At 38.7% G+C, this 16,478-nt stretch overlaps 1 protein-coding gene across 2 annotated transcripts; it reads right to left on the bottom strand.

Moving 5' to 3' along the window:
- Positions 1-5,537: 5,537 nt before the first annotated feature.
- Positions 5,538-13,058, bottom strand: LOC113577427 (CMRF35-like molecule 7). Of its 2 annotated transcripts, none has more exons than XM_081720789.1 (4): positions 12,984-13,058; positions 12,532-12,861; positions 11,736-11,916; positions 5,538-6,670 (listed from the first exon to the last, which is right to left on the bottom strand). In XM_081720789.1, the coding sequence occupies exons 1-4, from the start codon at positions 13,015-13,017 to the stop codon at positions 6,487-6,489; spliced, it is 729 nt and encodes a 242-aa protein (XP_081576915.1). In that variant the 5' UTR covers positions 13,018-13,058; the 3' UTR covers positions 5,538-6,486. The 2 variants fall into 2 exon arrangements, with proteins under 2 accessions (XP_081576915.1, XP_035378910.1); XM_035523017.2 differs by lacking the exon at positions 5,538-6,670 and adding an exon at positions 11,279-11,646.
- Between the last annotated feature and the right edge of the window lie 3,420 nt (positions 13,059-16,478).

The raw sequence follows: 16,478 nt of genomic DNA on the forward strand, positions 1-16,478 counted from the left end.
ATCACTGACCCACAGCTAATTTCACTTGTCATACTTATCACTTAATGTGTACTTGGGGGACAAGCCTCTTCACTTCCTTAGTGGCTGACACTTCAGAAGCACCGTCTCTGTGCAGGCAGCAGCCTACTCTAAAAATAAGCCCAGCTTGCCAAAGAAAGTGAATACTGGATTTCCATATCTCCACTGCCTCCCACTGCAATTTATGCCATCCGGCCTACGTGTTGAACACTCTTCCCTGCAGAATCAGTATGCCTGAGCATATAGTCAGGGTCTTTCCAGCTGAAGTGAGGGTGTGGTTAATGACACTTTATGTGGACTCTGTGTGTAGTTTTTTTTTTCACTGAGGGCAATATAAAAGTTGTCAACAGCGCCCTGTCTGCCGTGGTTAGGTGTGTGTGTGTGTGTTTGTGTTTGTGTGTTTCTGTGTGTGTGTGTGTGTGTGTGTGTGTGTGTGTGTGTGTGTGTGTGTGTGTGTGTGTGTGTGTGTGTGTGTGTGTGTGCATGTGCGCGCGTGTGTATTCACCTGGGAGATGCTGTGCTACTGAGTGCTACAGCAAAGACCACAAATCCCTTTATGAATTTCAAATCTCTGGGTCTGACTCTTAGCACTGACCCATTAGTGCACTGAGGGTCTCATTACACTTCTAGTCTGCTTTGGTTCATTCTTTCACTCCACCTGGAAGAGGAAATCCCTGTAGCCCAAGCTCATATTAGCTCATATTGAAGTGAAAGTTAAAGGCAGCATACCTGCATAATGCTTCCCGTGCAGATTCATATGGAGTTGTATTGCTAGGCATGGTCTTACCCCTGATGTATTCCAGGGTAGACTAAATTCTACATTCCAGTCAGACATAATGATATAATGGATGCTATCATGAGAAATATGGCTTCATCTCCTGCAGCAGTACTTGGCAAATACAATAGATGAATGTGTTGTTTGTGATGCAAGATGATACAGAATAAGAGTCATTTGTACAGATCATTGGGAATGAGTTTAGATTTTAGCCATTATATTGGTTGTCTAGAACATCTGTGATGACAAAACACCAAAGATGTGTAAGAAATAAGAAGTGATTAATCATAGTCTCAAACAGCATAATAGAAACTTAAGCCCAAGTCTGCAATACAAGTACGTAATAAAACATCACTGTACTATTATAGACCATTGTATCAGACACTGTTGTGCACTACTGTGTATTATGTTCAAGCTGTAATAACACTGCATGTTCAGTAATCTGATCCTGAACTGACAACCACATGAAGCGTCATTTTGTGCCATTGTTCTGACTGTAATTGGTAACAGAGGCTGTTTCACCCAAGTTTTGGGTTCAAAATTTCTCATTGCTGATAAAAAGCATATTTTTTGCATTTCAAATCACTTTTTAAGGCAGTGTAGAAGTATTTCTTGGTGATTCTGCACATAAAGGTTACCTAATATTTAAAATATGTTCTGCTACAGGGACAAGTTGAAGAAGTCAAAAATGGTTCTACCTGGAGCTGTCTATCTCACTTCTGTCAGATTCATTCTGACAGCCAGGATAATGGGATGGTCTACATTCTCCTAAATGTATGTTATCTTCCTCAAAATGTGTCTCAGAAATACTGTAAATTGAAGCTTAGCCACCAATTTAAGGTCAGCTAAATCATTCTACATATTTTAAAGTTTGTACTTTAAAATGGTAAGACCACAATGTTAGTATTTGGATTTTTGGACTGAAATCAGGCTTAGATTATATAATTTGCTGCCTAACATGGTTTACCTTAATGTTTATTGTACACTTACTGTGAATACTGACTGTACATACTGTAAAATGTATCATTTAGATCTATTTGTATCACCGTTACACTTATTTTCATCTGTACATCTATTTTATCAGTATCATGGTAGATGTGGGCCTTGGGAGTCAAGCAGATGACCTTGGTGTTATAAGCACCTTACGCTGCCTGCATTACCAGGTGAGTTACAGTAGCAAAACATGGTGCACATTGAACTGATCATGCACAAACATAGAAGACTCTTTTAAAATATATATTGCCTGACAGACTCTTGGTGGTCCCAATTATCTGTCATGGCTAATCTGTTGCCATTTTCAAAATGAGCATGATTGTTTTTAAAAGCAGCCATTGACAGCCCAAAGCAAAGGTTCAGTACATTACAGGTCTGCAGGGACTGATTATTTTCACCACCGACACACTAAGTGACATAATATGACCAGTGTCCACACTGAGAACAACCAGATCATTCTTGTCTCTTTTAAGATGCTCATGAAGCAGTTTGAAAAAGAAAGATCATCCTGTCAGGGATGATTATAATTGGTTTAATATCAAACCTATTTTCTTCATTAATAGATAATGAGTTCTTCTATATGAGAAGCCATGACATTAATTGTTGTTCCACAGCTGAAACTTCTGGCAGTATGATGTAATTTCCAGGCAATATCTGAACTTCTTTATAGGGATGATAAATGCAGGGCACCCCATTACCGTGCTTTTTAGACACAAATTACCTCTCAAGTTAACTTAAAGAGCAAACCCCTCGGGTTAAGGCAGCTGTTGACCTACTGGAGAGATCCCCCATGTGAATTATGAAACTGAGATTTCATTTGCTGTAGAAAGGGATCCAGGAAAGAAATTATGCACTCTGAAAATCCTTGGAGGTCTGAATTAGACAGGCAGCCCTAAAAACACCTTTCATGCCAAACAGCAACATTTGTTTTCAATCAAAACTGGAACATGAACGCAGGGGTTCCACAAAAGGACCTTTCCACTTTGGCCATAGGAGGCCTTTGAAAGTCGGTGCCATACAAGCACATTTCAGGAATAGGAAGATTTCAGCTTCTACTAATGGCAGTTCTGTCAAAATGCAACTGTAACTTAAAAAATGCATGCATGTGGTGACTCTTAGTCAGTTAACAAAATCTTCTCTTCACTCTGCCTAATCCACTCTGACATGGCTCCCAACATTAATTTTCCATTTGGAAGTCCAAGTTTATAATCTTAAGTTCAGTATGATAGTGACAGCTTCTACTCAGGGCTATCTGTAAAAAAAAGTAAGACTGAAGACAGCACACACAAATTCATGAGTGAGTCTCCAGATTATGATGCTCCATAACTAATGCAGGAGGATGCTCACAATGCACAGCTTTGACAGCAAATCTGGGTTCTACCTGCCCAGTGGACACTTCTAATGGAACTAGAGTGTATATGAGACTTTTGGAAATAAAGTGCTTCTCTTTATAACTGAAATCCTGTGCAGGTGCACATTCTGAGGGTCCAAATGCTAGGAAATGAACTGGCAGGGTATCACTATTAGTGAAAAAATGACAAGGTCACACAGTTTCTCTTATCCTGAGATAGGCTGTTTATATATTCTTATTTCAGGTTTTCTTCCTCAATGTATCTGCCAATTGCACTTTAAAAGATTACATGAAAATACTATTTAAAAAGACAACACTGAAAAACCTTAAGAAAACATCTTATATTTGGCTTTACCCAGATAATGCAACTGCACAGAATTATACCTAAATTTAGCTCTACCTCCATCTACTCAGCACCCCTAGACTAACCCCCTAATCGACTCAGTACTACACCCACCCCCCGCACGCGCACATACACACACATACACACACACACACACACACAGAGAGAGAGAGAGAGAGAGAGAGAGAGAGAGAGAGAGAGAGAGAGACACACACACACAAATTGCCAAAGTAAATTGCTTTGAATTAGAAAAGAATTAACATTCTTCTAGTTGTGTTCTGCATTTGAATCGTTTGATTGATTGGTAATGACTTCATGGTTCAGCTCTGTCTGACAATGTTGCTAAGCAAACTGGGCAGGACTCGAAAGTTGGGACTGTAATGACAATACATATGCTATGTCGATAATATATTAATTATTTAAAAATAGGGACATCTGCCAGCTTGTTTGCATTTAGGTTTTTTTGTGGGAGAAAATTTTAAAGATGACTTAAGATAGGATGATAATTATTCAAATGTATTTAGAAGTCTTTGTTCAGCTCAGCTAGTGTGTTGATCTGCATAACAAAGTTTTGTCTTGATTGCAGCTTATCTGTAATGAATAGACTGGAGAAAAATAAAGATTTTTATCACAACATTGTTGCTAGTCATTTTACCTGAAATTAATCATGCTAATTGCATTTTTAATTTGAATCTTAGGAAATTTACTTGAGCCACACAATTATTCAGAGTGTGAACACGATAGCATACATTGTATGTAATTGATGAACTAAAATAAAATGTGATAAAAATTGTAATCAGTCACTGCACAAGTTAATATAAAACATCATGTGGTAAGAAAAGCAGCTCATAACTGTATTACACAGCAACTTTGGGCAGACATAGCTTCAAATCTTCACGCTTAGCTAGGCAATATCTTCATATATTGGCAATATATACGAAAACCCCATTAAAAAAAAAAACGTTCCTAACTAAATTCCACTGAAGGTTCACTTTAATGGCAGGATAACAACATAGTTTTGATCTTTTGGAAGTTTAATACAAACAAGTATTAATACAAACAAGCAAGTAAACAGAACCTTTTGAAAAATAGCACTGTAATGAAGGTAATTAAAAATATTGAATCTATTTTTCTCCAACAATAGACCTTTCTGTGAACTGTAGATTTAGGATGTAATCAAACATTGAACGCTATGGTGGGCTAGTCGCTCCATTACTGCTTCTGTGCACGGCTGATGGAGAGAAGCATTCTGTTCACTCATATGCTGTATAGCTTCAGTACTAACACATCATAAGTATAGAAATGAAAACATAATGTAAACAAATTACAGACACTGGCATTAAATTTGAATTTTTTTTAAATGTCGTTTGGAGAGGACGTCACAGTTACGTCACTGGTATATAAACGCGGCGGAAGTGGAGCGACACCTCTGTGTCGTCAGTTTGCAACCTGTTAAGATCCGCCCACAAACCACGTAATCCCAGTGTTTGCTTTACAATGCTTCACCAGTTCTTCAGTCCACATTTCAAACAGGATACCGTAAAACGTACCTTAATCTCTCGACCTAAAAGATGTGTCTGGAGACATCCTATGACATCTATAACATAGATGGGAACCTGCTCAGAGGTTTCTGAATATGACCGGTGATGGGAAGGATTCACCGCTTTCCATAAGTGCAAACGTGCATGTTTGTGTAGGGTATGTTGCGGTACTGTCGCAATATAATTTAATTCTATTTGTGTTAGAAATGTCATATTGTAGCCTACAGAATTATTACGTTTGCTTGCTAAACTCACTGCACAACGCTCTTTATAGGAAGCGCAAACTTCCATTTGAAGAAGCTAATGCGCCTTGCGCAAAACTCCATAAAGACCCGTCAGAGCCCTCGACTCTCCTCCAGATGCAGGAACAGGCGGGAATATTCATTACTCAACGGGCTGCTGGAAAAGATGAGTGTTGAATACCAAGCTGGAGATCACTCTTCAAAAAAACACCGTTTCCACAGTCTCTTCCACTCCCGCCCCTTTACCCCAGAGGGGCACTGTTAAGAACCGTTCGCTGCACACTCGCCCAGCGGAGGTCACACCTAAAAATAGTCTGGCTTGAGCTGCGAACTTGCGTGGTACACGGCGTAAATGAAACGAGGCGCGCCTTCGCTCGCGTGTGCGCGTGTAACATGAGTCGTCAGACGTGTCAGTGAGCATTACAATAGGGTGAATCATCTGCACAGGAGCTGGTACATGTTTTTGAACAACTCGACAACAACTCACGTCAACAGTTCACGGTAGCTATGGCCAGTAACAACAGCAGCAAATGCAGACGTTTATAAAGCATTTATTACACATCTGCAACATATGTAAGTCATCCATCTGTTATCCCTCTTAGAGGCAGTACGTTAGTAACAGCTATTATCCAGGGATAACTGTAAGAAATACATTTGAGGACGGCCACACGGAAACCTGCGAGTGAATTTACGAACGTTCTTTAAACGCACAATAGACTAATGCAGTAGAATGATCACATTGTTCAAAGCTTTGGCAAGTATGGGTTCTACAGCCCCTCCAAACTCTGGATAAAGCATTGCTGACACCATGTGGTCAAAAATGGCAGTGTACATTTTGCAAAATAACTAAATATCCTCAGGTCCATGACACAATTCTCCCCTTATTTTTCATTTCCATGACTCAACTCTTACACACACAGCCTATATATTCTGTTCAAGCATGACTGCCCGCTACTCTTATAGCTTCCATTTTCGACTGTGAGTGGAACTTTGAGGACAGAACTTTAAAACAATGGATGAATCTCCAGTGGGTTTAAGCTTAGCTAGCCTAATATAATGGGACACATTTCTCTGTCCCCTAGAGCAACCCTTCAACATTTCAGTGCATTCATCCTGTGCTGTGTCAATATGGGACCTCATATTCTTGTCTCCCAGGCTATTTATTTATTTATTTATTTGAGTACTGCTCAGTTAATACTAGATTCTTGATTTACTGTACCCAATTAGTACAGCCTTAGAGATTGAATCAGATGGTGCAGTTTATGGTTGGAGTAACTGTTTGTGGACATGGTGGCCCTGGAGATCCTGGGCTGAATGACACTACAGTATGCGGGACTGGTTCCGCTCTTCGGAAGCAGATGGTGAGGGAGACTGTTGTCTCTTTGTTCGCCTTCACTTTGCCCTTCTCTAAAAAGGAAAACATCCCAACAAATGAACAGTGTTAATAGCAGACATTTTTACAGTCATAGTGTTACCAGTGCACAGCTGTACAATATATTCTCTGTCCCACTGAATAATAGATTACAGTCCTACTGTACACAAGATTACTCATCATGACCATTAAATTTATGCTTTCATCAGTAATGGTATGCAAATACAATCCAGTTAGAAAATAATCATCAGAACCCACATAGAATTTTTTTCTCAACATAATAGCAAAATACTATAGGCATGAAGTTATGTCAAACATTTTTTCTGGATTTAGGTGCATTTTAGGTGCATTTCAGGAACCTGAAATTCACATCTGAGAAGCTTTATATTTTCCTATGGCTGCCCAAGCTAGGCTGGGTTATGAAGGGAATTTGGAATGTATTCAGAGTCATCTCCATCATTTCAAACTGCAGAATGCCTCCCTTGGAGCTGCCATAAGCAGAATGGGTCATGTACCAGAGCTGTAATCTCCCTTCGCCGATGGCGGTCTCCTTACCATTGTCTCAAATGAGTGGCCCCAGTTGAAGCTCTCAGCCAGCCAAAGCTGAGCATGCATATATGTTTGTCTTATTCTCATGCTCATTCTGATGGTTATTGGGAGGAAAAATAGGATAATAGCCTTATTAAAGGAATGCAATTTGTGCTGAGGCTGATGTTGAAGATTCATAAATCTATGGTTAAAAAGCCCCACATTTCATCATTCTCTCATTAAATAGGACCAGGTATGTGGAGAAAATTCAGCATCTTAAAGAACACAAGGCCTTGCTCTCTGTCTCAAAGTTTCTAATAACAGATGATGTCCTAAGCATAACCACACATTCACTTCAAATGTTTATGCGTGGACCATAGGTGATTTAGTTAATTGCTTCTTTCATATGAAAGCATAGCTTTAGCCAAAGTGTTGTCGACAACATGGAGCTTATTTCCATATGGACATGAACACTACTAACAGAACCTTCAAATGGATATGAAAAGGCTACTGGGAGCTTGGAATAATGATCAGAAAAAGAACCTGAACTTGTTCCCTGTTCATCAAAGAGCGATCTCTGGGAAAGGGCTTCTCATCAGGGGTGAAAACCAAACGTGGATTTGACCTTTGATGGCTTTGGGCGATTGCTTGTCAAGATCAATATGTTTGCACTTAAGAGAGAGAAAAAGAGTGTCCTCTGTTCTCACAGTCAAACCAGCAGTCTGTTGCACTGATGTTTCACCGAAAGTATTTATTTTCAACCCTTATGCTCCCTCCTACATTTAAAATGATTAAATGAACTCAATGACTTCATATTTTGCATGTATTTTAGATTTAGACATTTCTTAAATCCCTTTGTGAAAGAAGGGCTGAATTTGAAAAAAATTACTTTCCTTTTCCTTTGTTCCCATATATCACAGTATATTACATGGTAAGAAGAAAACTACAAGACTACATGAGGCAGTTTTTCCCCCAGCAAACAGGGGGGAACAATTTTTGCAAATTATAAATTAGCTAATTAAGTGACCTCTTTAAGAGGAGGGAGTGTCCACTTCACCAACCAGAATGTGTGTTCACTCTGGCATGATTGCCTATCTATCAGACTGTGTGTGTACACTGGTCACATCAGGGGAAAAGAAGTTTTAAATAAATCCACTGCAAATTTTCATCATTAGAATACTATTACTATTGCACTACAATGGCTTAATTATGTATAACCCTTAAGATAATTAATTCTGGGGCCAAAACTGATTATATACGCATAAATGGATCTGGTTTATTACTATATGTAATGTGACATGGTGTCAGTGGCAATACATGGAATATGGCTGATTCTGAACGTAGGAACGCTGATGAAGAGTAATATTGTTACTCAAATTATAATTTGGAGTAATTAACATATTAGTCACCTTGTTCTCTTGATATAGATAGATAACGTGTGCCTTTGTTCATAAGTGTTATATTTGTTACAGCTTTGTTTCTAATACATACATGCATATTCAGTCCCATTCAAAAGCCATAGGCCACCCATGAAAATGTAACACTGTTCATCGGGGTACAAGTTTTTAAAGCATGTATCAGATATTTATTTATTTGTGTGTGAGCAGATAAAGACCCCAGCAGAAAAGGTTAAATCGAAGAGTTCCGTGAAGTGAACCAGGAACATAGAGAGCAACAGTATGCTGTGGCGGTGGTGACTATGAAGTGGGAGCCGAGAGGAGGCTGAGGTGTACAAAGAACGAGATCTCTGCTTGACATCAAACGTAGATGTGGGAGTACAGGTCAGTATTATTAATGCCACCACCGGTGCTCCTGGAGTTGCATGGCAGGCAGGCATGGTCTGCTCTCTGAATTGTCACTGGTACACCTTGATGATGTTATTGTGTATTCTCTGGATTTCTCTACCTAATATAGCACTTAGATGACATTTTCACATGGTACTGGAACCACAGATTGAAGCTTCTACCAGACAAGGGCAAGCTGCTTCAGAAGCAGGTCAAGTTCTTGGCTAGGATAATTGAGGGGTGAGACCAGATCCTGAGAAGGTTGCTGCCATTCAAAACTGCACAGTGCCAACTACAGTGAGGCAAATACGAGCCTTCTTGGGGCTTGTGGTGTATTACTGTCAGTTTATTCCAGAGTTTGCAAATTTGGCTCTGTGTTTAACCCAGGTTCGTCTTGGTACTTCGACAGCCAGTTTGTGGCCTCAGAAGATGATGTGGTCTCCATCATGCCCAGATGCCTTTGTTCAATTGAAAACAGCTCTACTCTGTCATATGCTCTTTTTATCATTCCCTTTATTGTATACACGGATGCCAGTAATCAAGGGTTGGGCACTATGTTGGTCCAAGCCCAAGTGAGTGATCATTGACGTCAATCGAACTTTCCAGCCCATGGAATGTAATGATGCCAAATATAGATCCTTCAGGCTGGTGTTTTTGGTATTGAAATGGGCAATCACAGAGAAGTTTAAAGACTATGTATTGTGTGGTTACGTTTATTGTTTTTACATAACATCAATCTAGTAGCCCAATTGCAAACTGCTCATCTGGGGTGGGTTGCCCAACTGTCATCCTTTGATTTTGGGGTGAAGTGCTATCCAGGCAAAGAATATGTTTGATGCTTTGTCAAGACTCCCCAGGCCTATAGCACTTATGGAAAATGCTGCTAGTCTGCAGGCTGTGACTGGTGACCCAGACTACTTTAAAGGGGATGATGGGTATGGGTAGTGGCAGCCTTTCCATGAAAGTGACCCCAATATTCAAAAGGTCATGAGCCTTATTGAGATGGGAACATTGTTGTGGGGGATAACTATGGAAAACGTCCATTAAGAGCCAAGTGGCACCTACAACAAAGGAAGGCACTTGTTGTCCATGATCATGGGTTGTGGCAAAAGGTTACAGATCCTAGTACTCATGGGGTATCTTTTCAGGTCCTCTAGGTGCCAAAATGTTTGGAGGAAGCATCATGAAACTGCCAGGCATGCAGGGGCCAAACAAACTCTGTCAAACATACATGGACATTTTTTTCTTGCCAGGTATGGAGGATGAGGTGCATGATTTTCAGGCTGGGTGCATCACTGGTAGTCTCCAGAAGAATAGAGGAGGTAAGGGCCCTCAGCCATGATTTCTCCCAATCCTTTTTGATGTTTGACAGACATTATTGTTTCCCTGTACAAATTGCTCTGGGTACAGATTTCCCTTTGGATAGGCTTACCAGAGAGGCGAGTGTACATTATAGATTATGTTACGCATAGATTAGGAAAGACTTTTAATTTGATACATCATCTGGCTGTGACAAGACTCCGGGCCAATTGTGGCCAGTGTTGAGCAGGACTTTTCCTTGGTGTTTTTTTTTTTTTTAATAAATAGAGACTCCAGGGGCATAAAAAGGGAACACAGACACATGGTACCTGCATAGTCATTGCATTGCAAACAGAATTGTAACAGCAACAACAAGAGTGTTGTGACAATGGAGCAACACACAATGAGCAGAAAAAGGCCCCAGAAGTGAAGATTGAATCATAGGGATGCATGAAAATATCAGTAATGTAGAGAGCAGTAGAAAACTGTGGTAATAGCAACAAGGAAATGGGAGCTGAGATCGATGTAACTCCACCCAGGTTATTGACCTTCTACACTGGGTGGTAGGCTATGCCTGTTCCTAGGCAGGGGGTGAAGCATTGTCATTCGGTGGAAGTAGAATCGTAATTTATATTTTGTTGCCCTGACAGCAGTGCGCAGCAGGAAAGAGTGTTCCTGTGGGCGGAGAAACCTGTGGTGGATGGTTGACAGATGGATGATTGACAGAAGGACTGTAAGACAGAGATAGGCAGATGTGCATTCATCTCTGAAACCTTCATCTCTGAAACCTGAAACAATCTTCTATTGACTTTGGATAGGTGTTGTTCTTTTCCCTGCCCAAGTGATGCTACACATGTTGAGTGTGTTCTGGGCTCTCTGGCCATGCACAGATGTGGATCTTATTTGAGTTTCAATGTTTAAAGTCATTATCATCATGATTTAAGTCCAAAATCAAAAAGTGATTTGGAAATCAAACCTGGAAGTCAAATTTCTTCATTGTTTTTATTTTATGAATCTATTATATACATTTAATGTTAATGTTTGCATTTAGTTGATTTAGTTAACTTCACCTTTAATGTGTGTGTATTAGATACAGTAACATGATTATTGGCCCAGTGGTTTCATTTAACAGTTACATTAGAGTTTAGTTTAGAGTGTACTTTCTGAATCTCACTGTGAAACTATCCCACCTAAAGAAAGCTTTGGAATGTCTCTTACAGCTGTGGGTGAACTGTCATTTTCCTGTGCAGGAACCTAGCTGCCATTTGTAAGCATAGTTTATCTAACTCAGTTCAGTGTACATCGTGAAACAGAAGACGATAAGACACAGTCCCAAGAAGATAAACCATCGAATGATGCTCCATATTTTGTGGACTGGGGTTTGAGTGAAATTAATCTCTCTGAAAAGGAAAACATAAGAGTGGTATACAATAACACTTTGAGGAACATTTAATCAGGCTCCAGAGGTTTGCTCACAAGAGATACATACCCTGTCATGGTTTGAGGAGTTACTTTTGCTATAACTGTCCTCTTTAATGTTGCTTGTGACATTGATGTTGTTTCAGTTGTCTTAGAAGTTGTTAATGTTCTTGTTGTCACTGGTAATGTAGTTGTGTCTCTGACTTTGAGTTGTGGTGTTGGCTCAGGCACCAAGCACTGCTGTGTTCCTTCTGTAAGGGAACATATGAAATAAACTAAAATGAGTTATATTTAAGAGAAACCAGATGCTACCTTTGCCTTCAGGCCTGAGAAGAAAACCTTCTGACTGTATGGCAACAACAATGCAAATGAATCTATAAATGCAAAACAACAAATAACAACAACAATAACATCTTGTTTTTTAACAGAGCGCTTATTTTGAATAAGACAAAAGATTTTATAACTATGGCTGTATTAAGTATATATTACAGTCAATTGTAATGATAATCTACCACTGCACTTCATTCTTGAAAGAAACCACTGGAAATATGGCATAACTGTGTAAAGAACAAGACAAGTTATCAGTCAACTAACTTTAGTAGCCTCAGTGTATAGTTTATTTGTCATAAAAAGGTCTTAGGTCATATAGATATATCTTTCAAGTTAGGTGACTTTAGAACTGCCTTTTAAATTAAATCTTATAGTGTATCACCTTATATCCTAATGTTATGTAAAAATAAATTTGCCAGTATGAATGTGTGCAGCAAGATTATTTGACATGTCTGTGTAAAGAGAAAAAAAAAAATTCAGAATTATTCTCATTTATTCTGATCCTATTCACCACCTCTAAATGGAAGTTGTCTCACCCTTAGAAATGATTAACTCCACTGCAAAGGACACATGTCGGCTCACTCTTTCAATAGCACACCAGTACCAGCCGCTGTTCTCTGATTTAATGCTCTTCATGTGGATAGAGAAAAAACCTTCGTTTTTATTGTCAGTTATCTCCAGAGGTCCACTGACATGCAGGGGCTGATTTGTTCGTATAAGTATCGAGCAGTGATTAAAATAGTAGCCTTTGCACCAGTACTTTACATTGTTCCTATAGAAAGAATGATACCGACAGGTGATCTGGATGTTTCTGCCAGCACATTGCTTCACTTGATAAGGTCCCGTGAGTACATCACCACCTGCAACTAAACAGGCAGCAAGTTATAGTTCAAGCATGTGCTTAAAGTAGTGTAATGTAATCAATATGAAGCATGACTAGTAGTTTTACATAAGAATCAATATAATCGATATATAATGTATGACTTACTGTTTTCCAGAAGAATCAGGTAAAATATGATCATGTTCAGGCCACCTGCTCATATCAAATGAAATGAGACATTATTTAAAGAAAAGGACTTCCTGCTCTGCAGTTCTGAGGTCATCAACATCCTGTGGCTATAGAACTCATGTAAACACAGGAAACTCTTTGCACACTATCCTTAAGGCCTCATGTGATATACGCATATTGACTGAAACACCTTATGCTTTAACCTGTAGTGTTCTTATGGTAATTGCTATCCATTCTCACCCGAGATGTCAGAAATGAACTCGTCTGGCAACAACAGATAAATGTGATGGGACCACAGTGTCACTGTGAGGTAATGTGATTTGAGGTAAAGGTGTGGCCAGAAATTTACATTTAAAATGAAACCTCTGTGGAAGCTTCAGACTTTTAAATCTCAAAAAGTTGCTTAATGTAGTTATAGAGGTGTTGAATATTAGCCCATCTATTTTGCTTACAAAGGTGTTGAATATCAATGGTACTTAATGTGGTTATATAGGTGTTGAATATTAGCTCACCTAATAGATTTATAAAGGTGTTGATTATCATTCCCTAATGTAGTTAATGAGATGTTGAATATTAGACCACCTAATGTGGTTATGCTGCAAACCTGATATATGGCAGCCATTAGTTCCAACCATAATGCAGCTAAAAACAAACTTCAGGACTGAGAAGGCACTTTATTAGATGCACCTGCCCAGACACACAACCCGTCAAAAGCAGAGTAAAAAGGGGTTGAAAATATACTGAAAAACAATGTCAATTTATGTGATATGAAAAAGGCCTTTTTCAGGGAATGTGATGTTCTGCAAAAATGTAAGTAAATTACGCTTTGAAGACTGATGCAAACAATTCCTACAGGTGTCCCAACTTTTGATGATTAATCTACAAATCCTTTGTTTGTATATAAGCAGTGTTGGAACAGACTGTCACTACACCCTTTAGGTTAGATATTAGAATTTACTAATTAGAATTTGGTTTATTTGTATCATAAGGCCAGAAAAATGTAACTAACAAATAAACACAGATGATTATAACTCTTAAAGTATAAGTCTTTCCATTAAAGAAATTGAGAAGAAAAGGGGACAGTGAGAACAGTGTCACACACCACAAGCAGACCCCTGGAAACATGAAGAAAGGTTGACAGGAAGAGATCTGTGAAACCACAGCAGAATAGGAAGACAGAACCAACCGCTTCATAGACAGCTCACGGAACACACTTTCAAGCACATCTTACCACTGGTTGAGGTAAACAAGTCTCAGTTTCAACTGTGAAGAGAAGACTTCAAGCCTCAGGTTCTACAGGTCAGGTGTCAGTAAATAAACCACTGCTAATTAAGAAAAAGACACGCCTGGGAATGCCAGTGGACTACAGAAGACTGAAAGAAGATCTTATGGACCAATAAATTAAAATCCTTTGCTGGATCTAGAGACAGCAACTTGTACAAACTCACTGGCTGTACACTGAGGCCTTAAAGCAGAATTATTACAGCATCTTATGAAACAAAAAATGCATATTATGTTTTTTATCAAAGACTGTGGACAACATGCTGGACACGTTCTGGCAAGGCAGTAATTCTGTGTGCAAAGGCTGTCCCACAGACCTTCCAGCTGTGTGGGTGACCCCAGACAGACCTCACCCCTCCATCACACTGCCTGAGGCTGCTGATTACAGTAAGGCACTCATTAGGTTTGATGATACCTTCAGTTCTGAAAGCCATGCATGAATCTTCAAAGCAGTGCACTCCTCCAGATCGGCAATCAATCGGAGAGAGGGAATATTTTTTTACTTTTTCAACTGCAAAGGATTTTACTTAATACAATACTAATAAGTTATGATATTAATAAAATAGCAAGCTTTATTTATTATTATCTTTATTTAAGACCACTCTGAAAATATGCATAAATTCTCTGTTAATCTTTCCTCTATTTTACCAGTTTCTCCAATTACTTTCATTGTAAAGTAATGGACAAGTGCTAACCATAATGTGATTAGCTGCAGTATAATATAAAAATGACCTTAACCTTAAATGACAGCAGTAAAGAGAAAAGCCAAAACATGCTAATGAAAGGAGCAAATAAAATTACTATGTATGAGTGTATTTTTTATTATTTATAAAGGACATATACATATTCATCTTCACTGGTGATCTGATGTGGAAGATAAAATCTGGATTACATCTAGTCCCACAGGCTGACAGTACCAGGGTTCCCTTTGTTCATATTTAAAGAGAAAACATGAGAAATATTTCCACGTGTATCCTAAATGACAAACTACAGCAACTATGCACAATTTATGAATACATATCTTTATTTGAAGACTTTTAATCACAGTAATTGTTGATACAGGATAAAGTAGACTGTGAGGACTGCTATGTTAAAGGTTTCAAAAAGGAATGCATGGCAAAGAGAATTTGTTTATCTAATTCTCAACAACTTCTAGGAAGGTACAGAGGTCAGGCCATGTTGTGGTGCTAATAATGTTAAGGCATGGCTAGCCTGCTAGCACAGCTCTCGACATGTCCAGACTTTACATAGTGATGGTTCTAATTTCTGCCATCAGTCTCATTACACACAATGTGACACATCTCTCTTATTAAACTCAGCATGTGCGTACTGGTGAGACCAGAACTAATCAGTGTTTCATTTTATAGAGAGGTTGTTGCAATCTTTATTTACTTAGGGAGTACTTCTGCGAGTGGGGGTGGGTTCTTTGTAAGATTGCTGATTAAAATCAGCACTGTTAGTGCTGTACTTGTATAAAACCCAAGGATCTTGGTTCTTAGTTTCAGGAATTGTATTAATGAATTTTAAGGTGAGATACTCAGGTTTAAATATAATTCTTAATGACTTTGTAAACCTATTTATTTGTCAAGAAAAGCTGATATACCCTTAGAGTAACACAACTATTATATATTGGCTACAGGAGGCCTATAGCCATGCCTCTGTATTTTTGTAGGCCTATAGCTATAGCTCTGTGTCATTGGGTTATCAGATTTAGTTAAGGATAATCTGACATTTTTCTTGTTCTCCTATTACGCTTGAGAAATTGTAACCACTTTTACGGGATTGTTATATATTACTTGATGTCCACTAGAGGGCACCGGATATCACTAATGATAGGCCTAAAGTCGCCCTTAGGTCAAATTGTATTTTTAATTTTTTTTTTAGTTTCAGTGCCGTTGCCATCGAGTCACGAGTGATAACAAAATATCAGTAATGGTGGAAAAAATCAGAAAAATGAAAAGAATTAGGCACACGAGCTGTTCTGATGGGAAGTTCAGTTATTCAATGCACCTAATACAAATGCTGAATATGGTGTAGTTAATTGTGGTTGGAGTTTATAAGATGATAATATGTATTGAAAGGTCTAACATTTATTAATGGATGGCGACAGAACTGCTTAAATAGTTGGTCGATAATTGTAACTAATGTTATATAACCATACATAAACTGATACAGAGCACAAGTACACGTTTT

This window comes from Electrophorus electricus, chromosome 9, assembly GCF_041902795.1.
Source record: "Electrophorus electricus isolate QZ-2024a chromosome 9, ASM4190279v1, whole genome shotgun sequence".
Classification (NCBI taxonomy): Eukaryota; Metazoa; Chordata; class Actinopteri; order Gymnotiformes; family Gymnotidae; genus Electrophorus; species Electrophorus electricus.

Coding starts and splice junctions, on each gene's coding strand:
- LOC113577427 (XM_081720789.1), bottom strand. CDS start 13,017: ATGATCATATTTTACCTGATTCTTCTGGAAAACA. Junction 12,862..12,983: donor CCTGATTCTTCTGGAAAACA/GTAAGTCATACA, acceptor CTGCCTGTTTAG/TTGCAGGTGGTGATGTACTC. Junction 11,917..12,531: donor GGAGTTAATCATTTCTAAGG/GTGAGACAACTT, acceptor GTTCCCTTACAG/AAGGAACACAGCAGTGCTTG.